Source organism: Moschus berezovskii, chromosome 22 (assembly GCF_049115385.1).
Source record: "Moschus berezovskii isolate FMDL1 chromosome 22, NW_MosBer_1.0, whole genome shotgun sequence".
NCBI lineage: Eukaryota > Metazoa > Chordata > Mammalia > Artiodactyla > Moschidae > Moschus > Moschus berezovskii.
The window spans coordinates 13,862,287-13,886,561 of NC_142481.1; the positions used below are offsets into that span (position 1 = coordinate 13,862,287).

The 24,275-nt window shown below is 49.4% G+C and overlaps 3 protein-coding genes across 3 annotated transcripts in view; 2 read left to right on the plus strand and 1 right to left on the minus strand.

Moving 5' to 3' along the window:
- Positions 1–249, minus strand: part of SPTBN4 (spectrin beta, non-erythrocytic 4) — an 80,763-nt gene extending 80,514 nt beyond the window's left edge. Inside the window, exon 1 of the mRNA XM_055412129.2 lies at positions 158–249. Coding sequence (XP_055268104.2) covers positions 158–249 — 92 coding nt within the window. The remainder of the gene's footprint in view (positions 1–157) is intronic.
- On the plus strand, positions 140–15,971 carry BLVRB (biliverdin reductase B). Its single transcript, XM_055412131.2, has 5 exons — positions 140–326; positions 9,760–9,924; positions 10,061–10,150; positions 11,392–11,520; positions 15,708–15,971. The coding sequence occupies exons 1-5, from the start codon at positions 248–250 to the stop codon at positions 15,863–15,865; spliced, it is 621 nt and encodes a 206-aa protein (XP_055268106.1). The 5' UTR covers positions 140–247; the 3' UTR covers positions 15,866–15,971.
- A 2,839-nt stretch (positions 15,972–18,810) lies between these two features.
- SERTAD3 (SERTA domain containing 3) lies at positions 18,811–22,829 on the plus strand. The gene is made up of 2 exons (XM_055412132.2): positions 18,811–19,259; positions 21,577–22,829. The coding sequence occupies exon 2, from the start codon at positions 21,583–21,585 to the stop codon at positions 22,177–22,179; it is 597 nt and encodes a 198-aa protein (XP_055268107.1). The 5' UTR covers positions 18,811–19,259; positions 21,577–21,582; the 3' UTR covers positions 22,180–22,829.
- Positions 22,830–24,275: the final 1,446 nt, after the last annotated feature.

Below are 24,275 nucleotides of genomic sequence, written 5' to 3' on the forward strand. Positions count from 1 at the left end.
GGCGGAGGGGGCGGTGCTGGGCCTCCGGAGAGCTGACTCCAGCCACGCCCACTCTGTCCTAGCTGGAGGCGTGGCCTTTGGCCCCTCCCCTCGACCGAACTGTGGGGCTGGAGGCGGGCTGGAGGCGGGCTGGAGGCGGGCCCAGCTCGATCCCTACCTCTGGGAAAGGACGCGAGGGGAACCAGCCGCCAGTCGATTCCCGCGTGTCCTGCGACTCCACGGCCTCGCGTCCCCACGATCCCGCAGCATGGTCGTCAAGAAGATTGCCCTTTTCGGCGCCACCGGCAACACCGGGCTCACCACGCTGGCGCAGGCGGTGCAAGCAGGCATGAGCTGGGACGGGCAGGGAATGTCGCGGGGTGCACAGCTAGAACTTTAGGCATCGTGGGATTGGGCCCAGGGAGGTTGGAGCCATCGTGCCTTGGTGTGTGAGGACCTAGAGAGCAAAGCTGGTGGCCACGGGGGCAGAAATGGGGAACGCTATGAGGTCCAATTTTATCTGAGTCCCAAGGGAAACGAAATGGCCCTGGGAGGCTGGGGGACTGTAGTGATCGATCCAATGCTCTGATGAAAGACAGTTGGTGTGCTGGTGGTAGCGGTGGTGGTGATGGTAGTGGGTGGTTGCACACCCAGCAAGGGCCTGGCATGAGGCATCTTCCCAGCACTGCCTTCTCCATTTGTGTTGAATCCTCATAGCACTCATGTGAGGTGAGAACTAGTATCACCTTACCTGACAAAGGAGAGAAAACCGAATCTCCTTGAGTGATTTGCCTAGTGTCACATAACTGGAAAGGGGGAATGCTGAAATTTGTTACCTGGCACTTGCTCTTAACCACTGAGAGCCCGCCAGCACTTGGTTTGAGCACCAAGGATTTTAAAATTGAAAAACTGAGGGGTAAGCTGCTATGAGTACCTAATGGAAAGAAGATCATGGAGACAAGGGTGAAGACTTGGGGACACAGGTCCCAGGAAAGTCAATGAGGGCTGAAAATTCAGAGTTGCCCCCAGGAAAGGGGGTAAGTATCATGCAGCAGGGCCCAGCCCCCACCATCCCAACTTCACCAACCCCCAGCAGAGTCTGGCCTGTCCAGATATATGGCCCCACCCTTGCTGGCCTGAGTGACTCTGAAGATATTGACTATCTGGGTGCCCCTAAAAGGTGGAGGCCGCCAGGATCCCACTCTCAGCTGCCTCCTAGCCCAACTTTCCCTGGGAGGGATTGTGACTCAAAGTTCCCCTTTAGCCTCACTTCTCTCCGCCTCCCCAGGGAAGACCTAGTGAGGATGTTGACTTGTAGGGACAGGAGAAACAAATTTGCTGATAAACATTTCTCGGGGAGGAAGTAAGAGGGAGAAGTTGAGAGATGCTGAGTCACTGTGAGTTTTGGATTCCCAGATTACTACCTTTCTCTTAATCTTGGATTCTATATAATTTCACTTAGCCTCCCTGCTGGTCACAGCTGGGACTGCACCTGGAAGTATGGGCTGTACCTGAGGCCTAGGGGAGTCCTTGCCTTCTTAGAGTGGCTCTAACAGGTCTCTTCAGAGCCACAGTGAGCCTGAGCCTCCCTGTCCCCACCAGAAAAAGGAGGGGCTTGAATGAACTAGGCTTTTATTGACCTCAGTGGTTCTGTAGGACTGAATCCTGAAGGCACAGACTCTGGTTCCCATGTGGTGTGCTGTGCTTAGTCGCTCAGTCGTGTCTGATGATTTGCGACCCCATGGACTGTAGTCCACCAGACTCCTCTCTCCATGGGATTTCCCAGACGAGAATACTGGAGTGGGTTGCTATTTCCTTCTCCATGGGATCTTCCCTACCCAGGGATTGAACCCGCATCTCCTGCATTAGCAGGCAGATTCTTTATCCCTGAGCCACCTGGGAAGCTCGTCCAGCATATAGCTGGTGCTCAGTAGATACCCCTTGGCTGAGTGAATATAGATTATAGCTGTGTGATCCTGGCCCAGTTACCTAAACTTGCCTTACTTTCCCCAGCCTCAAAATGGGCATATAATACGACCTACTTTGTGAGGTTGTTGCAATCTGAGGGACGTTTTCAAACTGCAGGTCATAGAGAGTTCTGAAATATATTTAATGGGTTGTAACAGTGTTGGAATGGATCACATGTTAAATACTGGTTTTATGAAACTATTGTCTCAGTTACACATGTATAAGTTTGTGTATATGGGGTTAGACAGTGAAATCTACTTTGAATGGAGGGCTGAGATTAAAAAAAGCTTAAAAGGGGCATGATTTCTACAACTTACTCTCACATAGTTAGGAAAAAACTTTATACATATACATATAATTATACATGTTACATGTTGTATGTGTTGTGTATACACACAGAGAGAAAAGATAAAGCAAATATGAGAATCTATGTCTTGCAACTTTCCTATAGGTCTGAATTTATTTCAAAATAAAATTTAATGGAAAAAAGATAAAGTAAGATTTGCTTTAAACAAAAAAAGAAGAAAGAAAAATTTTTTAAAAAACTTTGGAAATAACTTTACAAATGCTTGTGTTCTTTGTAAAGGGCAAAATCTGTGAATTCTAAAACTATAGTTTGACATAGTAGCCATTAACCACTTGTGGCTATTTAAATTTAAATGTGAGTTTTGTCAAAAAAAATTTTTTTTAAGTCACTCGTCAGTGGAAAGAGCTTAGCACAGCACTTGGCACATATAAACCTTTTTTTTTTTTTTGGCTGGGTCCTGCAGCTTGTGAGATCTTAGTTCCCCAAACAGGGGTTGAACCTGTGCCTTCAGCAGTGAGAGCATACAGTCCTAACCACTGGACCGCCAGGGAATTCTCTAGGAGGCTCTCAGTAAATGTCTCTAATCACCAATAAGGCTTCCCAGGTGGCTCTAGTGATAAAGAACCCACTTGCCAATGCAGGAAACATACGAAACACCAGGTCGATCCCTGGGTTGGGAAGATCCACTGGAGGAGAGCATGGCAAGCCACTTCAGTATTCTTGCCTAGAAAATCCGTGGACAGAGGAGCCTGGCAGACTGCGGTCCATAGGGTCACAAAGAGTCAGATATGACTGAAGCGACTTGGCACTAGCGTAATTACCAATAATGTCTTGCTGATGGGCACTCTTATGCTGGGCCTGTGTCAGAGCTCTTGGGTTGGTGAGACTGTTTCTCCTCCAAAATGCCCACAATTTACTAGGGTCCGTTTTATTGATACGGTGGTAGTTAACCAGTGACTACATTGACACCCTGAAAGCCCCCGTTGCTCCCCAATGTGTTTGAGGCCAGCGTTCCATATGAAAGGTGATCACACAGGATGGGCATGCTAGAGACTATCATCTTCATTTTAGTTTTTATTTTTTTAATTATTTATTTTTGGCTGCACAGGGTCTTCATCGCTGCTTTCTCTAATTGTGGCCAGCAGGGGCTACTCTCTAGTTTCAGGGCATGTGCTTCTCACTGCGGTGGCTTCGCTTGTTGTGGAGCACAGGCTCTAGGGCGCTCCGGCTTCAGTAGCTGCGACACTTGGGCTCAGTAGTTGGGGCTCCCGGGCTCTAGAGCACAGGCTCTACAGTTGTGGCTCGAGGCCTTAGCTGCTCTGAGGCATGTGGGGGTCTTCCCAGACCAGGAATCAAACCCGTATCTCCTGCATTAGCAGTCGGATTCTTTACCACGGAGCCACCAGGCCCGATCTTCACTTTAGAGAAGAGACTGAGGACCAATCAGGGAAGGTGTTTTCTGAGGTTCCTCTGCCAGTGAGAGGTGGAGCTGAGAAATGCCTTGGGAATCCAGTGGTTAAAACTCTGAGCTTCTACTGCGAGTGGCTTGAGGTTCCCCCTGGTCAGGGAACTAAAATCCTATAGGCCATGCGGTGCAGTCAAAAAAAAAGGAGAGGTGGAGCTGGAGTCCGAACTCAGGTCCCTGGGACAGTATAGCCTGTGCTTTTGTGTTGATATAAAAGTCAGGGGAGGGACTTGCCTGATGATCCACTGGTTAAGACTCTGCACTTCCACTGCCAAGGGCACAAGTTCAGTTCCTGGTCAGGGAACTAAGATCCTACCTGTTACCTGGCAGGGCCATTAAATAATAATAAACCCAGGAGATGGTGTTGAGTATGTCACGGCCCCTGCATCCACAGGGCCATTGGTTGGTCAGCATAAGTAGGGCCATGACAGAGGAAGCGCAGTTGGCTGGAGAAAGAAGGTAAGGGGGCTCCAGGCAGAGGAGCATGTGCGAAGGCCAGGAGGCGGGAGACAGCATGGCGCGTTTGAGGAACTTAAAGAAGCGCAGTGAGTGAAGAGGGCTTTGGCTCCAGCACAGTCTGGAGAGGAGAGGCCACATGGAGGGGGCGTGTAGAGGGGAGGCTTGAAGGCTATCATAAGGAACATGACTATCTTAAGGCACTGGGCTGGGGGGTGGATAGGGAGAGATCTGAGCCAAGGGCGCTTTGTGTTTTGGGGTTTTTTTTTTTAATTAATTATTTATGTTGGCTGCGCCGGGTCTAAATTGCAACAGGCAGGATCTTTAGGTGCAGCATGTGGGATCTAATTCCCTGAACAGGGATCAAACCTGGGCCCCTTGCCCTGGGAGTATGGAGTCTTAGCCACTTGACCCCCTGGGAAGTCCTAGGACACTTTGATATAACTGTGGAAAGCTCTACCTGGCTACCATGTGCAGTGTGGGTTGGAGGGGTCAAGACAGGCCAGGAGCCCAGGGAGGACTAGACCAGGCCAGGAAATACAATTGTGAGATGATGAAAAGCCCTGGTCACAGCCAGCACTGATAGAGTCCTCTTTTCTGTGCCAGACACTCCTCCAAGCTTTTCATTTCTTTTCATTTTCATTTTGCATCTTTTCAATAGCAACTTTAAGTTATCATTCACATACCATACCATTCACCTATTTGAAGAATGTAATTCAATGGGTTTTAGCATATTCACAGACTCATGCAAACATCATCACAATTTAGAACATTTCATCACTACAAAAAGAAACCCCTAGAAGTCGCTCCCCATTTTCCTGATCAACCACTTCCCCAGCCCTAGGCAATCATTCATCTACGTTTTGTTTTGTTTATATGGATTTGCCTAATCCCGACCTTTCTTATAAATGGAAACGTACATCATGTGACTCTTTATGACTGGCTTCTTTGACTTAGCTAAAAGAATTTTTTCAAAGTTCATCTATATTGTAGTATATGTGCCATTTCTTTTTATTGTTGAAATACTGTTGCATTGGGCTTCCCTGGTAGCTTAGATGGTAAAGAATCTGCCTGCAATGCAGGAGACCCCGGTTTGATTCCTGGGTTGGGAAGACCTTCTGGAGAAGGGTAGACCACCCCCACCAGTATACATGGGCTTCCCTGGTGGCTCAGACGGTAAAGAATTTGCCTGCAATGCAGGAGACCTGGGTTTGATCCCTGGGAAGATCCTCTGGAGGAGGGGATGCATGGCAAACCACTCCAGTTTTCTTGCGTGGAGAATCCCCATGGACAAAAGATCCTGGTGGGTCATGGGGTTGCAAAGAGTCGGACATGACTGAGCAACTAAGCACAGCACAGCACCATTACATTATTTACCTACACCACTTTTTTTTCTTTCTTTTTTACTGTTTGGCTGTGCCGTGTGGCATGTGGGATCCTAGTTCCCTGACGAGGGATCAAACCTGCACCCCCTGCGCTGGAAGTGTGAAGTCTTAACCACTGGACTGCCAAGGAAGTCCCTATACCACTTTTAAAAAAAAATTATTTATTTGTTTATTTGTCTGTGCTGGGTCTTAGCTGAGGCGTGTGGGATCTAATTCCCTGATCAGAATCGAACCCAGGCCACTTGCACTGGGATCGCAGGCTTAGCCACTGGACCACCAGAGAAGTTCCTCCCTATACTGCTTCCATTTATCCGTTCAGCTGATGGGAATTTGGGTTGTTTCCACTTTGGGGCTATGATGAGTAATACCTTTATAAACATGCATGTGCAGGTTTTGTGTGAACATATGTTTTCATTTCTCTTGGCATATACCTCGGAGTCAAATTGCTGGGTCGTTGGGGTAACAGTGGCTTCCCAGGTGGTGTAGTAGTCAAGAATCCGTCTGCCAGTGCATGAGATACGCAGGGGATGTGGGTTCTGTCCCTGGGTTGGGAAGATTCCCTGGGAAAGGGAATGGCAACCCACTTCAGTATTCTTACTGGGAAAATCCCATGGACAGAGGAGCCTGGCGGGCTACAGTCTATGGGGTCACAGAGTCGGACACAACTGATCACAGGGGTAACAATACGTTTAACTTGAGGAACTGCCAGATTGTCTTCCAAAGCAACCGCATCATTCAGCATCATCAGCAGTGTATGAAGGTTCCAATTTCCCTACAGGCACGCCAACAGTCATCGTGTCTTTTTGATTATAGTTCTCAAATATGAAATAGTATCTCACTATGGTTTTGATTTGTATTTCTCTGATGGTTAATGATATTGAGTATCTTTTCATACGTTTATTGGCCATTTGTCTTCTTTGGAGAAATGTCTATTCAGATCTTTTGCTCAGTTTTTAACATTCATCTTTTACTATCAAGTTGTAAGAGTTCTTTATATATTCTAAATACAAGTCTCTCATCAGATATATGATTTGCAAAAGTTTTCTCCCATTATGTGGGTTTCTTTTCACTTTCTTGATAGTGTCCTTGGAAGCTTTTTTTTTTTTCATTTTACTTTTCATTTTTTCACCAATTTTTATTTTTCATTTTGATGATGTCTCTTGTGCTTTTGGTGTCACTGCTAGGAAACCACTGCCTAATCAAGTGGCACAAAGATTTATGCTTATGTTTCCTTCTAGGATTTTTACAGTTTTCAGTTCAGTTCAGTTCAGTCGCTTAGTCGTGTCTGACTCTTTGCGACCCCATGGACTGCAGTTTTAGCTCCTATATTTAGATCTTTGATAATTTTGAGTTAATTTTCATATATGATGTGAGATAGGTATCCAACTTTATTCTTTTAAATATGGATATCCAGTTGTCCCAGCACCATTTGTTGAAAAGACTTTTCTTTTCCCATTGAATTAATTGTCTTGGCACCCTTGTCAAAATCAATCAACCACTTTAAACTTTTAGGAATACTATTTAAACCTACATCAACCCTTTAAGGTAAAGACTGTTATTCGTGTCATTTTACACATGAAGGCTCTAAGGTCAGACAGGTTAAGTGGCCTGCCCAGTGTCACACAGCTAGCTAGTGGTAGGGACAGATAGAATTCAAAATCCAGGTTGCTTTGACAATTAGATAAGGTAATAAATGTAAAGTACTTGGCACCTGGCATATAGTGAGTGCTCTATAAATGTTATGTATCTTTATTTTTAAATTTTATTTATTTTTGACTGCACCGGATCTTCATTGCTCCGACTTTTTCTTCCCCTCTCATTGTGGCAAGAAGGGGCTACTCTCTAGTTGCTGTGAGTGGGCTTCTCATTGAGGTGGCTTCTCTTGTTGCAGAGCACAGGCTCTAGAGCTCGCGGGCTTCAGTCATTGTGGCACGGGGGCTCAGCAGTTGTGGCTCCCTGGCTCTAGAGCACAGGCTCAATAGTTATGGCACATGGGCTTGGTTGCTTTAGAGCATGTGGGATCTTCCTGGATCAGGGATCAAACCCAGGTCTCCTGCATTGGCAGGCAGATTCTTTACCACTGAGCCACCAGGGAAGCCACTAAGTATCACTATTATCATCGTTGCCCCAGAGTATACAGATTTTTAATTATTTGTTTTTTACATATATGATGACTAGTATCAAGGAAACTGGGACAATTTTGTTGTTTTGCTTTTCCTTTATCATTTTCAGAACAATAGATTAATCCTCTGATAGGTACCAGTGATGACCAATGAAGTTTCTTAGTTATCATTATGAATTCACGTATTTTTATATATTTGATGTGCTTCCATTCTTTGCCATCCCTATTCTTTGGGACAAATCAAATTGCCCCTGATTTGTCCTGAGAACCCCTTCAAGTGGCTTCTGTGTCCTCTTGACCTCACTTCATCATCCTGTAAACATCACATAGCTGGTGGTACAAGATATTCCAGGTTCATCTTGTCCTCTCCCTGCCCTGGCCCAGCAAGCAGCCATTCCTTCAAGGAGCTCTGGTTCATTTTTCACGAGGATGCTGTTTAGAGGCTGTGTTAATCAGCTCAGGCTGCTATAACAAAAATACCACAGGCCAAGTGGCTTAATCAACACTCGTTTCTCACAGTTCCAGAGACTGGGAAGGTCACGATTAAGGTACCAACTGGTTTGGTTTCTAGTGAGGGCCTGCTTCCTGGCTTGCAGATGGCTGCCTCCATGCTGCATCCTCACACTGAATAGAGAGAGTACCTTGGTCTTCCTCTTCTTGCGTGCAAGCATGCTAAGTTGCTTCAGTCATCTCTGACTCTGTGCAACCCCATGGACTGCAGCTTGCCAGGCTCCTCTGTCCATGGGATTCTCCAGGCAAGAATACTGGAGGCGGTTGCCATGCCCTCCGCCAGGGGATCTTCCTGACCCAGGGATCGAACCTATGGCTCCAGCATTGCAGACAAATCCTTTACCACTGAGCCACCAGGGAAGCCCCTTCCTCTTCTTAGAAGGACACTAATCTCATTATGGGGACCCTACTCTCTACCTTCATGACCTCATCTAAACCTAATTACCTCCCAAAGGCTGCATCTCCAAATGCCATCCCACTGGGAGTTAGGGCTTCAGCAGATGACAAAAGCATTCAATCCATGACAGAGACTACAACTCTGGGTTTTTTTTTTTGGCAATATGCATAAACATTAATATATTTTGCCATTGTCTAAAACAAAGAAAGAAATATGTTGCTGGTAAACTTGATTAAAAAAAAACTTATTTATTTGATTGTACCAGGTCTTAGTTGGGGCATGCAAGCTCTCAGTTGCCTCACGTGGGATCTAGTTCCTCGATCGGGAACTGAACCCAGGTGCCTGCAGTCTTGGCCACTGGACCACTAGGGAAGCCTCTGTTGGTTATAAACTTTAAAAAGGAGTATTTGTGTGTGTGATGGTGGGGCCAAGGGACACAGGGTTATCCAAAATTCTTTTGGGAGGTGACATGCCAAAGCCATATTCAAAATAAACGACCAGTAAGACAGGACCCAGGGTTCTCAGGTGGCACTAGTTGTAAAGAACTTACCTGCCAATGCAGGAGATGTAAGAGATGCGGGTTCAATCCCTAGGTCGGGAAGATCCCCTGGAGGAGGGCGTGGCAACCCCCTCCAGTATTATTGCCTGAAGAATCCCATGGACAGAGGAGCCTGGTGGGCTACACTCCATGGGGTCACAAAGAGTTGGACGTGACTTAACGACTTGGCATGCACACATACATGCAAGACAGGACCCAGCCCTTCAGAAGTAAGGCCTGGGGGACCAAACCCAATCATGAACATACTTGGCGGTACCTCAGCTTCCTCCAGGACCGTGGACGGGGGACACAGACCAGTGTGATGATGAACATTAACGCTTTAGTTGTTGCGGGGAGGAGGGAGTGGAGAAGTCAAGGGGATGAGAGGCAGAGAAAGGCATCAGGGCAGATTATTTATGCACTGGCAGGGAGGTATCACCCTATTTTAACAAGCAACTGTATGTATATCAACTGTGAGTATGCCAGCAAAAATGTTTGAAGATCATGGTCTCCGAACAGGGGATCTGGGGGATGGATTTGGGGGTTCATGGCACCCTCCAGGACCCAGCCTCTGGAGCCTAGGAGTGCCAGCCTGCAAGCCGACTGACCTGCCTCTCTGCCCTTCTTTGCAGGCTATGAGGTGACGGTGCTGGTGCGGGACCCCTCCAGACTGCCCTCAGAGGGGCCCCAGCCGGCCCGCGTGGTGGTGGGTGACGTCCGGCAGCCGGCCGATGTGGACAAGACTGTGGCTGGGCAGGACGCTGTCGTTGTGCTGCTGGGCACCCGCAATGACCTCAGTACTGAGCCCCCTCTCTGCCCGCGGCCCACCCCTGCACCTCGGCCCCCAGCGCCGCCCCCGCCCCCAGCCCCACCCCTGCCACCCCTGCCACCGCCGCCGCCCACCAGTGACAGCCACTCTCTGTCTCCTCTAAGGTCCTACCACAGTGATGTCCGAGGGTGCCCGGAACATTGTGGCAGCCATGAAGGCCCATGGTGTGGACAAGGTCGTGGCCTGCACCTCGGGTGGGTGGCAGGGTCGTAGGGGTTGGGGCTGAAAAGTGGGGGCTGGGTACTGGACAGGCAGCCCAGGGGTTTGTACAAGGTGGCATTGGAGCTACTCCAAGTTACTGTGCATTTATTGAGCACCAATTCTGCTTCTGAACCTTGCTGAACGGTACCTGGGCCCTGCACTCATGAGTCTCATGAATAGAAGGGAAGTGGTAACAGCGTGATCATCAAACGTGACAGGCTGGAGTAGTCAGGGCCAGGAGGGGTGCGGGGCACAGGCAGAGGGATCAAGGCCAGGACCTGGGGGGAGCATGGGAAAGGGATCAGAGCTCAGATGGGGGAAGCCTAGAGGACTCTGGGGGTTCAGAGGATGTGTCTGACCCAGCCTAAGAAGGGGTCAGGGAGAGCATGGAAGAGGAAGTGACAGAGCCTTGGATACATGGGCCAGGTCTTTACTCTCAAAGAGCTCCCAATTTATGAAGAGAGGCCCTCCCTGAATAATGTGAAAAGAAGGCTGCAGGGTGTGTAACAGGAGCAGTTAATGCTAGCAGTGTTTATTGAGCACTTACTGTATGCTTGGCACCACCTGAGCACCTTACAGATGAATGCCACTTAATCCTCTCAAAATTCCTTTGATAGTACTTCCATTCGCGGTGGCACATCACAGGTGCCCAGTGAATTGTAGCTGTTCTTACCGCCTCCCGTCTACAGCTAAGGGAGTGGAGGCACAGAGAGGCCCTTCGCCTTACCTGAGATCACACAGCCGGTAGCTGGCAGAGCTGGGGTGTGGAGCCAGGCTGTCTGTCTCCATTACCCACACACCTCACCTCTGTTCCATCACACCTCTTGTCTCCCAGGGAAGGGAGATGACATGAGGGGGCAGTGAGAGAGGAAGGGACTGTGAGGCAGGGACGTGGCTACCACAGAGTGAGTGAAGGGGAGAGTGTTGGGCGGCGAGACCAGGGGGCTGCTGCTAGCAGATCAAGTGGGGCCCCGGGGCCCTGATGGGGCCTCTGCTCTCCCCCTGAGTGAGAGGGGGCCGGGGTAGGGTCCCAGATGTGCAGGGGTAGGGTCCGGAGAACAGGGAGGAGGCTCTGCCATGATCTAGGCAGAAGGTAACAGCGGACAGGAGCCTGGAACAACTGAAGGGCAGTAATGAGTCCCTACAGGGAGATGTTCTGGCAGGAGACCTGCGGGCTGTGAACCTGGCCAGGCTGTCCTCAAGTCTTGTCTGATCCTGCCCTGTGTCCCCCCAGCCTTCCTACTGTGGGACCCTTCCAAGGTGCCCCCAAGACTGCAGGATGTGACCGATGACCATGTCCGGATGCACAAGGTACTGCAGCAGTCGGGCCTGAAGTACGTGGCCGTGATGCCACCACATATAGGTGAGTGGACAGAGAGCCAACTGCAGGTCAACACCAGCCTGCCCCCTCCAGTCCTCTGGGGACATTAGCTGGGCCTTCCCTGTTGTTCAGTCACTCAGTCGTGTCCGACTCTGGCCCCATGGACTGCAGCATGCCAGGTTCCCCTGTCCTTCAAACTCATTTGCTCAAGCTCACGTGATGTTATCCAACCATCTCATCCTCTGTCACCCCCTTCTCCTCCTGCCTTCAATCTTTCCCAGCATCAAGGTCTTTTCCGTGAGTCAGCTCTTCACATCAGGTGGCCAAAGTATTGACACTTCAGCTTCAGCATCAGTCCTTCCAGTGAATATTCAGAGCTGATTTCCTTTAGGATTGACTGGTTTGATCTCCTTGCAATCCAAGAGACTCTCAAGAGTCTTCTCTAATACCAGAGTTCAAAAGCATCAATCAATTCTTTGGCGCTCAGCCTTCTTTGTGGTCCAACTCTCACATCTGTACATGACTACTGGTAAAACCATACCTTTGACTATACAGCTTTGTCGAAAAAGTGATGTCTCTGCTTTTTAATATGCTGTCTAGGTTTGTTGAATTTGTAGTTTCTCAGGACTTCTTCCACTGTACTGTCTTTATTAGAAGGAAGTTATACTGAGGCTGCCGCACATTCAAGGGATGGGGACTTATGCTTCACATCGGTTCTTTCTTTTTAAAACCCATGTATTTATTTGGCCTCACCGCACATCTTATGGGATCTTAGTTACTCTGAAAGTGAAAGAAGGTGTTAATGCTCAGTCATGTCCGACTCTTTGCGACCCCATGGACTGTAGCCTGCCAGGCTCCCCTGTCCATAGAATTCTCCAGGCAGGAATGCTGGAGTGGGTTGCCATTCCCTTCTCCAGAGGGATCTTCCCGATCCAGGGATCGAAACCAGGTCTCCTGCATTGCAGGCAGATTCTTTACTGTTTGAGCCTCTACCAGAGATCAAACCCCTGCCCTTTGCAGTGAAAGTGTGAAGTGGTCACCCTGGACCACCAGGGAATTCATTTGTTTTTTAATCTTATTTAGTGTGTGTCTCCCTCACTAGAATTGTGAAGTATGAAGCTTTGTTTGAAGGCACAGATTTTGTCTTGTTTTGATTACTGCTGTGCTTCTAGTGCCTAGAAAGGGCTTGGCATGCACATTGTTTTACAGTCGCTCAATCCTGTCCTATTCTTGGCTCAGTTCTGTCCGACTCTTGCGACCCCAAGGACTGTAGCCCGCCAGTCTCCTCTGTCCATGAGATTCTCCAGTCAAGAATACTGGAGTGGGTTGGCATGCTCTCCTCCAGGGGATCTCTCCAACCCAGGGGTCGAACCTGCCTCTCCTGTGTTTCCAGCATTGCAGGCGGATTCTTTTCCTCTGTGCCATTGGAGAAGCCTTTGGTTTGTAAAAAGTGCTCAGTAAACATTTGTCAAATGAAATAATACCAGGGAGGATGCCTTGCCTCCAGGTGGTGCTGCGGAGGGAACCACACCCTCTTTACCCCTCCTGGGTCTGGAATTCACACTGAGAGACCCAAAGTCAGAGGGAGAGATTCATTCACTTACGAATGTCTCTTGCACAGGAGATGTGCACTGGCCACCATTACAAGTACCAATGGGAATTCCCGGGGAGTCCAGTGGTTAGGACTCCAAGGTTTCACTGGCTTTGACTACCCAGGGCCCAGAGTTTAATCCCTGGTTGGGGAACTAAGATCCCACAAGCTGCGCGATGAGGCCAAAAAAAGAAAACAAGTATCACTGACATAGTCTCTGATCTCATGAGACTTACATTTCTAGCCAGGGAGACAAAAAAGATGTGAAAGAGCAAGTGTTAGTCGCTCAGTCATGTCCAAGTCTTTGGAACCCCATTGACTGTAGCTCACCAGGCTCCTTTGTCCATGGAATTCTCCAGGCAAGAATACTGGAGTGGGTAGCCCTTCCCCTCTCCAGGGGATCTTCTCAACCCCAGGATTGAACCCAGGTCTCCTGCACTGCAAGCAGATTCTTTACCATCTGAGCCACCAGGGAAGCCCAAATGAAAGATAGATGATCCATATTACTGTTGAGTGGTGCAATGCTGATTGAAGAACATACGTTAATAGTTCAGTGAGGAGAGTAATGGGGTGCTGCTTAGAGCAGAGGCTTTCTAAGGACACAACTTCATGCTGTAAGGGAGGGAACCAGGTGAGTGTCTGGGGGAAGCGGGGACATTCTGGGATAAGGGAACAGCAGTGCCCAGGCCTGAGTCGGGAACTGTTAGCTCCTTCCTGTTTGCCTGCCTGCTGGATGAGCAGTTCTGTGCCCTGTGCCTTCTGCCTGGAGGAGGAGAAGGCTTGTATACCACCCTTCAGGTAAGCTTTGATGTTGAGGTTCAGTTCAGGGACCCTGTTGGGATGAGAATCCTAAAGTGTGAATCAGCAGTGAGGCTGCATGGTGGAGCAGCCAAGGAGAGCTCCAGCCCCAGTGTGTGCAGACTTCAGGCCTGTGACCTCTGAGTCTCAGTTTCCTCATCTCGAAACAGGGCTCCTATTACTTCTTGACCTCCCAGGTTTAAAGCGAATATTTGGAGAAATTAAGCCTAAAAATTATTTAACACGAAGTTTTGGGGGTTTTTTTAGTTCTTTTTGTGTGTGTGTATGAAAACTTTGAAACCTCCAGAACAGTTAAAGGAATTCAAGGTTTAAGAATTACCCATAAACCCTTCATCTGGGTTCACTTGTTAACATTTGGCTTCTTTTCCCCATCTATCTGTCATTTATGCGTGCAGCTAATGTGTACGTGTGTTTATGTGAATACATGTGTACGGGCTTCCCAGGTGGCACCAGTCGTAAAGAATCCACCTGCCAATACAGGCAGATATAAAGAGACAATGAGTTTGATCCCTGGGTTGGGAAGATTCCCCTGAAAGAGAGTATGGCAACCCACTCCAGCATTCTTGTCTGGAGAATCCCATGGACAGAGAAGTCTGGCGGGCTACAGTCCATGGGGCTGCAAAGAATTGGACTTGACTTAAACGACTTAGCACACAATGTACATGTGTGATTATGTGAATATGTACGTAGTGCATATACATACATTTTTTTAAATGTGTGTCTACATTGGCACACTCTATTCCTAGAACCTCTTGGTAGGCATCTTCCAAGAAGTATTTGGAAACAAACCCCAGTACGGTTATTGCACTAAGGGAACTGACATTCACTCTATCACATCATTTAGTATCCACTCCATACTGAGACATATCCAACTGCCAAAAGATCTCTTCCAGCCTTCCCCTCCCCTCAAAATCAGGATCCAATCCAGGATCATGTGTTGTGTTTAGTTGCCATGTCACCTTCAGTCTGGAACAATCCTCCATATCGTTTTTTAAAAAAATTATTAACATAAATAATTTTAACATGAAACATAACAGGCAAGGTGTCTTTTCTTTTTACATATATATCCATTCTTTTATTTTGAAATTTATTTTTAATTGAAGGATGATTGCTTTACAATATTGGTTTGATTTCTGCCATACATCAATGTGAATTAGCCATAGGTATACATATGTCCCCTCCCTCTTGAATCCATTCTTTTTAATATTATTTTCTGTAATGGTTTATCCCAAGACATTGAATGTAGTTCCCTGTGCTAAATAGTAGGATTCTGTTGTCCCAGATATCTTTAAAAATATTCCACATTCTGGATTTCTGTCATTACAGAAATCTCTGTCTTACAGGCTCAGAATAAATATTTTTGGCAGGAATGCCACATGGGTGACAGTGTATATTTCTTTCCTCTTTTTTTTTTCCTTCAATTTATTTATTTGGCTGCTCTGGGCCTTCCTTTCTGTGACCTGGCTTTCTCGAGTTGCAGCAAGCGGGAGGTATTCTTCGGTGCTTGCACTTCTCATTGCAGTGGCTTCTCTTGTTGTGGAGCATGGACTCTAGGCTTTCGGGCTCCGTAGTTGTGCCCACAGGTTAGTTGCTTTGAGACGTGTGGGATCTTCCTGGACCAGGGGTTGAACCTGAGTCCCTTGCATTGACAAGCAGATTCTGAACCACTGGACAACCAGGGAAGCCCAGCTCTCAGACCATCTTCTACCATCTGGGCTAGGCACTCTGTAGACACCCTGGGATGTCACTGGCGTGATCACAAGTTGGGGGAGAGGAAAGGTTGTCTGCTTTACCTGGCCCCTCTGTCTTTACCTCGCAGGAGACCACCCGTTGACTGGGGCCTACACAGTGACCCTGGATGGACGAGGGCCCTCGAGGGTCATCTCCAAACACGACCTGGGCCACTTCATGCTGCGCTGCCTCACCACTGATGAGTATGACGGGCACAACACCTACCCCTCCCACGTGTATGAATAGGGCTCTGGCCCTGTCGGGAGGACAGCATCGTGTAAAACAGAGCAAAGGAAGGGGGCAATAAACCTAGAGCCAAGAGCTTCATGTTACTCTAGAGGATCCACATCTATCTGAGTGTCTCTGTCTGCCTCTGTGAGATTTTCTGGGTATTCATTCATTCAGGGACCCAGTGGTGACTGTGTGGACCTAGCGGTGACACTGCCCTCACAGATCTCACAGTCCAGGGGGGAAGACAGTCCTGCCCCTGACAGTGACAACAGAGTGGCCAGAACTCTGATGGAGGAAGCACAGAGGGCTGAGGGACCCAGCTGGAGGCGCAGACAGGGTTCTGTGGAAGAGCAGATGTCCCACCTGAAATCTGATTTAGTGAGAATGAGCCGGGAGAAGGTTCTAAGACATTATGACATTCTAGGCAGAAGATACCACTTGAGCCAGGTGACTGAAGAGCACACGGCGCCTTTGAAGAACTCAAATCTATCCCTTACAGTTAATAACACTTTGCTTGGAGGAGAGGGCTTCCCTGGTTGCTCAGATGATAAAGAATCCACCTGCAATGCAGGAGACCCAGGTTCCATCCCTGGGTTGGGAAGATCCCCTGGAGAAGAGAATGGCAACCCGCTCCGGTATTGCCTGGAGAATCCCATGGACAGAGGAGCCTGGAGGGCTACAGTCCATGGGGTTGCAAAAGTCAGACACCACTGAGTGACAGACACTTTTGCTTGGAGGAGAAGAGTGATCAGCCCCAAGAGGGGCTGTTCAAAGGACATGAAACTGTTCAGAATCATTGTAAAAAGTCTAAATTTCAGTCTAAGTTATTGTCCAAGGAGTGGAGCAGGGGAGACACAGGGAGGGGGCACAGTCAGATTTGTATTTGATAAAGCTTCCTTTGGCAACTGTGTGAAGATGGATCAGAGGATGAAAGAGCAGAGGCTGGGAACCCTGGTACCCAGAGGTAGAGAAGGGAGAGTGGGTGGGAGGGAGTCTTGAGTGGACAGTTCTCTGGCGAGGGGAAGGATACATCTAGGGAAAAGCTTGGGGCTATGTTCGGGAGATGGGGTTCTAATGATGTCACCCTGTGAAGGGAACCCTGGAGGGGCAAGTTTGAGAGGAGGAAGGGGAAGAATTGCCCCCCTCTTCCCAAACATGTCCCTCTTTGGAATCTACTCTCCCCAACCTTTGTTCCCCAGACACACCTCTCCCAGGCCTGAGCAAGACACTCCTCTCTCCCTACCTCCAGCCTCTTCCCACCTAACTCCCAAATCTCTCTCCCGTCCATACCCTACCCCCAATCCATTCCAATCCTGCTCTTCTGCAAACAGCTGGACAACTTGGTTAACAAATTCCAGTCGGTGAGAACTGGCCTGAAGACACTTAAACCTTCCTTCCCAGGAGTGGCCTGGAGAAAACTGCCTTCTTCCCTTGGTGAGAACGCGTAGGGGTGAGACAAGGCTGGTTCAGGCTTTCACAGCACTGCTGCTGCTAAGTCACTTCAGTCGTATCCGACTCTGTGTGACCCCATAGACGGAAGCCCACCAGGCTCCCTCAACCCTGGGATTCTCCAGGCAAGAACACTGGAGTGGGCTGCCATTTCCTTCTCCAATGTGTGAAAGTGAAAAGTGAAAGTGAAGTCGCTCAGTCGTGTCCGACCCTTAGCGACCCCACGGACTGCAGCCTACCAGGCTTCTCCATCCATGGGATTTTCCAGGCAAGAGTACTGGAGTGGCTTAGCATTGTTTTATTTCTGCCCTCTTATTTCTCTCAATCACATTGTCTAGGCATTTTACAAACTTTCACTGGGTATCTGCTTTGTGTCCAGCCTTATGGGAGGTGATGCTGTGGCCCAAGCAGTGGGAGCCTGAGATAACCTTGGTATATGTCGTCAGAGGGTCCACAGTCTAGATAGTGACAGCCCAGGGCCAAGATGCAGTGGCAGGAGCAGAAGAGTCAGAGCCAGGATGGGGGAAACAACATGGGAGCCCAGAAAGAGCCCCAACCCATCCTGGAGCTTCAAGGGGGGCTTCTGAGAGAAGGAATCCTTTGGAATGAGTTTCTGATGAGAATTTTGGGTTCTGGGGAATGAGGGTGTGTTTTCTGGACGGGGACACAAGTTTAAAGATCCAGAGGCCTTTTTTTTCCCTTCCATTTTTGAGTACTTGCTGTGTATCTGCGGAGAAGGCAATGGCAACCCACTCCAGTACTCTTGTCTGGAAAATCCCATGGACAGAGGAGCCTGGTAGGCTGCAGTCCATGGGGTCGGGAAGGTCGGACACAACTGAATGACTTCACTTTCACTTTTCACTTCCATGCACTGGAGAAGGAAATGGCAACCCACTCCAGTGTTCTTGCCTGGAGAATCCCAGGGAAAGAGGAGCCTGGTGGGCTGCCATCTCTGGGGTCGCACAGAATCGGACACGACTGAAGCGACTTAGCAGCAGCAGCTATGTATCTGGGATTGTTGTAGGCACTGTGGATAAAGCAGGGAAGAAAACAGAATCTCTGTGTTCTTGGTGGTGGAGTGCACTTGAAGCCATTTTAGAAACACAGAAAGTCAAAGGGTATGGCAGGATTTTAGCGAGCGAGTAGGAGTTTTTATCTGGCCAGACCTGAAGGGCTTTGAGACAAAAATGAGATTGAACTTTGTCCCCATGACAGTGGGGAGCCATAAACCAGTCTCCAGCAGCAGACATGCCACCCTGAAAGCGGAATGACGGGGCATTAGGGAGACGCATGAGGCACCACCAGAAGACAGGCCGGAGAAGTCCTTATAAGAAGAAGGCTTTGGGTGAAGTGTGAGGGGCAGGACAGGGGAGGCGAGGGGCGGGGCTGCGATCGCCCAGGCAACATAGGCCGCGCCAAACTATTGGCTGATCGTCAAGGCGTCATCCCTGCGTCCGCCCTCTGAATCCAATGGGCGCGGCCTCAGCGAGAGGTTCAGCCCCTCCCGCCCCGAAAGCGGGGTGGAGTGGGGAGTGCTGGCCAGTTCTTGGTTCGCGACGCGGTCCTGGCCTGGTATAAAGGGATCGCAGAGAGCAAAGATGACAATCTTGGAGTGAATATAGTAGCTAAGTTAAAGGAAAGAGCGCTGATGTGTCCTCCACTCTGTAGAGACGTGGCCCGGGCCGGCTAGTCGGAATCCTTTAATTGGTCTGCGAAGCAAGGGAGGGCGGGTGGGGCGTCTCCTGGCGACTAGCGGGTGGCCCCGCCCAGCAATCCGCGCCCCGCGGCCGGCAGGACTCCAGCCAATCGTGACTCGTGGCTCGGCTCCCGGGCGGAGCTGGGTGGGCCTGAGACCAGGGTGAGAGGCCCGGGGGAGGTGAACAAGGCCCCTACCCAACGCTGGAGGGTCGCTAAGCCGCGGGCGTTCCCGGAGGTGGTTGTTGCGAACCTGGCAGCTGAGGTGAGGTGTGGCTACCTGGCTTGGGATCTACCTTGAGTCGAGGGAGGTGGAGGCGCTTCCTCGAGAGTTGTGGAGGCGGGGTATGAGCGAGAGTAGGGGGCGCAGATTCAGGGTGATAATAGGGGTTGGAGAGAGGGTTTAGGGGCCGGGGTTTCGAGATCCTTGCACGGAAGGCAGAGTTTTGGGGGTGGGGGGCAAAATCTTCAAGTAGAGGAAGTTTGAAGCTGGGACATAGGGTGTTTGGAGAAGCGAGAAAACTACAGAAGGAAATTTTGGGGTAGGAAACTAAAAATTAGGACAGTTTGGGTCTCTGGGACAGGTTGAATTCGGGGCTCTAGTGTTTAGGGAAAGGTGTGAGGGGCTGGGCTGGTATCCTGGACATTTGGAGAAGCGAGAGAAGTAAGGGCAAGGACTCTGCGTCTCCCAGACGCAGTGTCGGAGAGCGGGTTCTGGGGAGAGTTCCCTGTCGGGTCTTGGAAGTCACAGTGGGAGACTGTAGGTGAAGTCGAAAAGCGTTTGAAAGACGGGAGAATAAAGGAACGTTGACGGGAGACGGTCTCGTAACTGAGATACTTAGTGTCCCGAACGGAGTGAATCGGAGCGCATTTGTAAGTCTTTGAGCGTTGTGCTGGGGGCCTGGGTCTCTGGGCCCGAGAGCAGCCTGAGTGAAGAATCCAGGACCTTCTGCGGTTCCAAAGAGCCGGGAGAAAGCAGTTTTAGAGCCAGTCTTGAGTGGGGGAGGGGTGTTCAGGGCGTGGAGCTCAGACCCGCAGCACAGGAGGCAGCGGAGGGCGGGGCTTGGCAATCGCCCGGCAGCTGGACGTCCGGGTTCCCTTCCCCCACGTACCGTGGGCCCCTGTGCGCATGCCTCCGGGAGGGGGCAGGGCGGGGAAGGCTAGTCCCTGCGGCATGCGGAGCCCTCCGGGGGTTGTAGTGCTTGCTCAACGTCAGTTCGTGTACCTGGTGGCTGCTGCTGCTGCTGCTAAGTCACTTCAGTTGTGTCCTACTCTGTGTGACCCCATAGACGGAAGCCCAACAAGCTCCCCTGTCCCTGGGATTCTCCAGGCAAGAACACTGGAGTGGGTTGCCATTTCCTTCTCCAATGTGTGAAAGTGAAAAGTGAAAGTGAAGTCGTTCAGTCGTGTCCGACCCTTAGCGACCCCACGGACTGCAGCCTACCAGGCTCCTCCATCCATGGGATTTTCTAGGCAAGAGTACTGAAGTGGCTTGCCAATGCCTTCTCCGACCTGGCGGCTATTGGCCCACATTTCCCAGAAGCCCCTGGGCCAAATTGGGGCGTGTCTGAATGCTGAAAGGGGAACCGTAGAGGGGGCGGAGCCTGTAGAAGGCCGAGATCTGGTTGGATGGACTGGTGGGGGCGGGGCTTTGCGTGAGTCAGTTCTAGCAAGTTTTCCTGCGGGGCTCGCCCGGGGGGAACCTGAAGGCCTCCGCAGAGGGAATGCGGGAGGCCCCATACCTTGTCGTTGGGCACGCTCCCAGTCAGTTAGGATGAGGGCATGGACAGAAATATCTTCCATGTGAAAGAAGCGTCTTCACAGATAGGTTCCTTAACAGGGCTCCAGGTGGCTGGAATGTGGTAGGCACTCAAATAAAAATATTTCATAAATAAATAGCAGTTAACTCTCGTTCATTAAAGTGCTGATGTCACAGTACTTCCCAAGATCACACAACTGAGCAGTGTGAAAGCAGAATTCAAACCCAGGATTCTCTGCTTCAAGGCCGTATCTCTGTGCTCAACACCTGTCTTGTATCTGTCACACTTGAAGAAAAGAGTATTGTGGAAAGAACAGCTTTAAGATTTAGGGGAACTTGAGTTAGGATCCTCATCTTGCAGATGAGGAAATTTGAGTCTCAAGGAGTTAAACTCACTGAGGCAACAAGTGGGATTCAAACCCAGCTATAGTTAAGTCCAGATTTTGGTGGGTTTTTTAAAATATTTTTATCTGTTTATTTGACTGCACTGGGTCTTGTTTGAGGCATGTGGATCTTCTGTCTTCCTTGCAGCATGCAAACTTTTAGTTGCGGCATTGGGATCTAGTTGCCTGACCAGGGATCAAACCTGGGCCCCCTACATTGGGAACGTGAAATCTTAGCCACTGGTCCCAGGGAAGTCCTGAGATCTAATTTTCTTAATCACATACATTAACTCTTCTTCTTAGCTTTGTGGGACTCATACTATCTTCATTTTTAGAAGCAGAAACAAGTTTGGATCATTACAAATCAACAACAGTCATACTAGAGATTCGAGATTTGAATTAGGCCTTCTGTGTCTTATTTGCCCCTCTTCTCTCCCTAGGGCATCATGGTAGGAGGCTTGAAGAGGAAGCACTCAGATCTGGAGGAAGAAGAAGAGGATGAGAAGTGGGACTGGAGTCCAGCAGGCCTGCGGAGCTACCAGCAAGCTCTGCTCCGCATCTCCCTAGACAAAGTCCAGCGAAGCCTAGGCCCCCGAGCACCCAGCCTTCGCAGGCACGTCCTCATCCACAACACCCTCCAGCAGCTCCAAGCAGCGCTTTGCCTGACTCCTGCACCTCCCCTGCCCCCGGAGCCCCTCTTCCTGGGCGAGGAGGACTTCTCGCTGTCAGCGACCATTGGCTCTATTCTCCGGGAGCTGGAGACCTCCATGGATGAGACTGAGCCACTTCAGAATCCAGCAGCTCCCCCAAGCCCCCAGAATGAAGTGCTTCCTCAGCCCGATCCAGTCTTCTTAGAAGCTCTGAGCTCCCGGTACCTGGGGGACTCAGGCCTGGATGACTTCTTCCTGGACATCGACACATCCACAGTGGAGAAGGAGCCTGCAGGGGCCCCACCAGAACCTCCTCACAACCTTTTCTGTGCCCCAGGGTCCTGGGAATGGAATGAACTAGATCACATCATGGAAATCATTCTGGGATCCTAAAACTTTGATGGGGGGCAGGGGAGGGCTCCTTCCTCATCCCAGCCTTGGTGGGATGACTCCCTGGATGCAATTCTGTGTGTGTGTGTGTTTTGATGGGGCCTCTAAGCAGTGGCCTCCTCTCCTCCCACTTCAGGGTTCCACAGATTGTCTTGCATGTGTGTGTGTGTCTGGTTATCTCAGCCTTCTGTGAAGGTGGGTCTTCCTGAATTAATTTATCTGTTCCAAATGCCTTAATGAGACTCTGTTTCCGGGAGTCTGATTTCCCACTTCCACATTTCTTCTGCCTTTTCCTCTAGTTCCGACTCCCCTTGTGTCCACTGGGGCCTCAGGGAAGATAAGCTGGGCCTGTCAAAGGATGACAGGGATGTGCTACCTGGTTGCTATGGAAACCCAGCCTCTGCCTCGTGGCACCTCCAGATAGTGGGAGAGGCTGGCCTCCTCCCTCAGGCTGAACCCCACCTCCTTCACAGGACCCCAGTCCCAGCAGCCTCCTGATTCATGACCAGGCCGGACCACGTGCAATAGGGTGGAAACCAAACTGCTCCATGCCGCATTATTTAAAAGAAAAGCAGGTTTCGTGGTGTTTTTTGTTTGTTTGTTTTTTTGATTGTAATGATTTTTTTTTTAAATAAAAGTATTTTGGAAGGGGTGATGTTGCCTAAAGTTTCTTCAGTAGGTCAGTGGGAGGGACCTGGTATCCTTAGAGGCATGTACCCCTTCCCAGTCAAAGTTGGGGCAAGTATATTATTAGATACAATATTTATTGAATGTTAAGACCACTAACATTGAATGCTAAGAGCGCTGTTCTACCTACTTTATTTGAATTAAGTCATTTCATCCTCATGATTATACTGATATAGATACTGTTGCCACGTTTTCCATAAGAGGAGCCTAAGGTTCAGAGAGGCCAAGTCACTTGCTCAGGAAGAGTAAGGACCAAGGAGCTAGAACTCAAATTCAGGCTACCTCTAGAGCCTTCTTAACTGTTATATTCATTGCTTCTTTATAGATTTAGACTCCCCAGACACATGGTGGACACAGGAAGGAGAAACTGGGTTACATGAATTAACATGTCAAAGGATAGGGCTCTCTGACACTTAAAAGTCAGCCCTTTGAGACTTCCCTGGCTGTCCAGTGGCTAAGACTGTGCTCACAAGGCAGGGGACTCAGGTTCAAGCCCGGGTCAGAGAACTAGATCCCACATAGCACAACTAAGTTCAACGCTGTAACTACAGATCCCGCATGCTACAACTAAGACTTGGCACAGCCAGATGGATAAACATAAATATTTTAAAATTAAAAACATTATAAAAATCAGCCCTTTTATTGTAGGAAATGTGCTACAGAGGCCCAGAGGAGAAAGAAAATGCTCATAGAGATCCCCAGCACTAACAGCAGATCTTTCTACAAAACTGTTGGCTAGAAAGTACAGTCCAGGCTAAAGTTATTGGTTCCAATGATTTATTTAGGAGGTGCAAGCCCAGGCTGGCAAGAGTAGGGGAAAAGAAGGGAGGCCAGGGAAGATGTGATGTATACTGCTGCACTGGCTAGGCCTCCACAGAGACCTTTGGAAACATGACAACAGGTAAGTTTATACTGCATTTAGGGACTTTTCTGAAAAGGATACAAGGAGGAACCACTTGTGGGTGTAACATGCAGGGAAAGGAAGGGGATTTTGCCTTTGCTTTCTGGCTCAAAGCCAGGTTCACACCCTGAGAGGGGCATTGCATCTAACTCTGAAAACAGCTGGGTAACTGACAGGTGGGTGCCAATCCAGAGAAAGAAAGGAGGTGGTCAAGGGGATCTCCAAAAGGCATATGCCTGCGTCTTAATTCCTACTTAAATCTCTAGGTGACTTCTTGCTCACTCAATCGTGTCTGACTCTGCCACCCCATGGACATAGTCCTCCAGGCTCCTCTGTCCATGGGATTATCCCGGCAAGAATACTGGAGTGGGTTGCCATTTCCTCTTCTGGGGGATCTTCCCAAGCCAGGGACCAAACGCACATCTGTGTCTCCCGCATTGGCAGCAGGTTTTTACCACTGAGCCATCGGAGAAACCCATACTCGGAATAAAACCCCAACCCATGCAAGGCC

Excerpts from the sequence above, each read along its gene's own strand:
- BLVRB (XM_055412131.2), top strand. The coding sequence starts at position 248 with ATGGTCGTCAAGAAGATTGCCCTTTTCGGCGCCACCGGCAACACCGGG. Across the intron at positions 9,925-10,060 it reads GGGCACCCGCAATGACCTCA|GTCCTACCACAGTGATGTCC; the intron begins GTACTGAGCCCC and ends GTCTCCTCTAAG. Across the intron at positions 10,151-11,391 it reads GGTCGTGGCCTGCACCTCGG|CCTTCCTACTGTGGGACCCT; the intron begins GTGGGTGGCAGG and ends GTGTCCCCCCAG.
- SERTAD3 (XM_055412132.2), top strand. The coding sequence starts at position 21,583 with ATGGTAGGAGGCTTGAAGAGGAAGCACTCAGATCTGGAGGAAGAAGAA.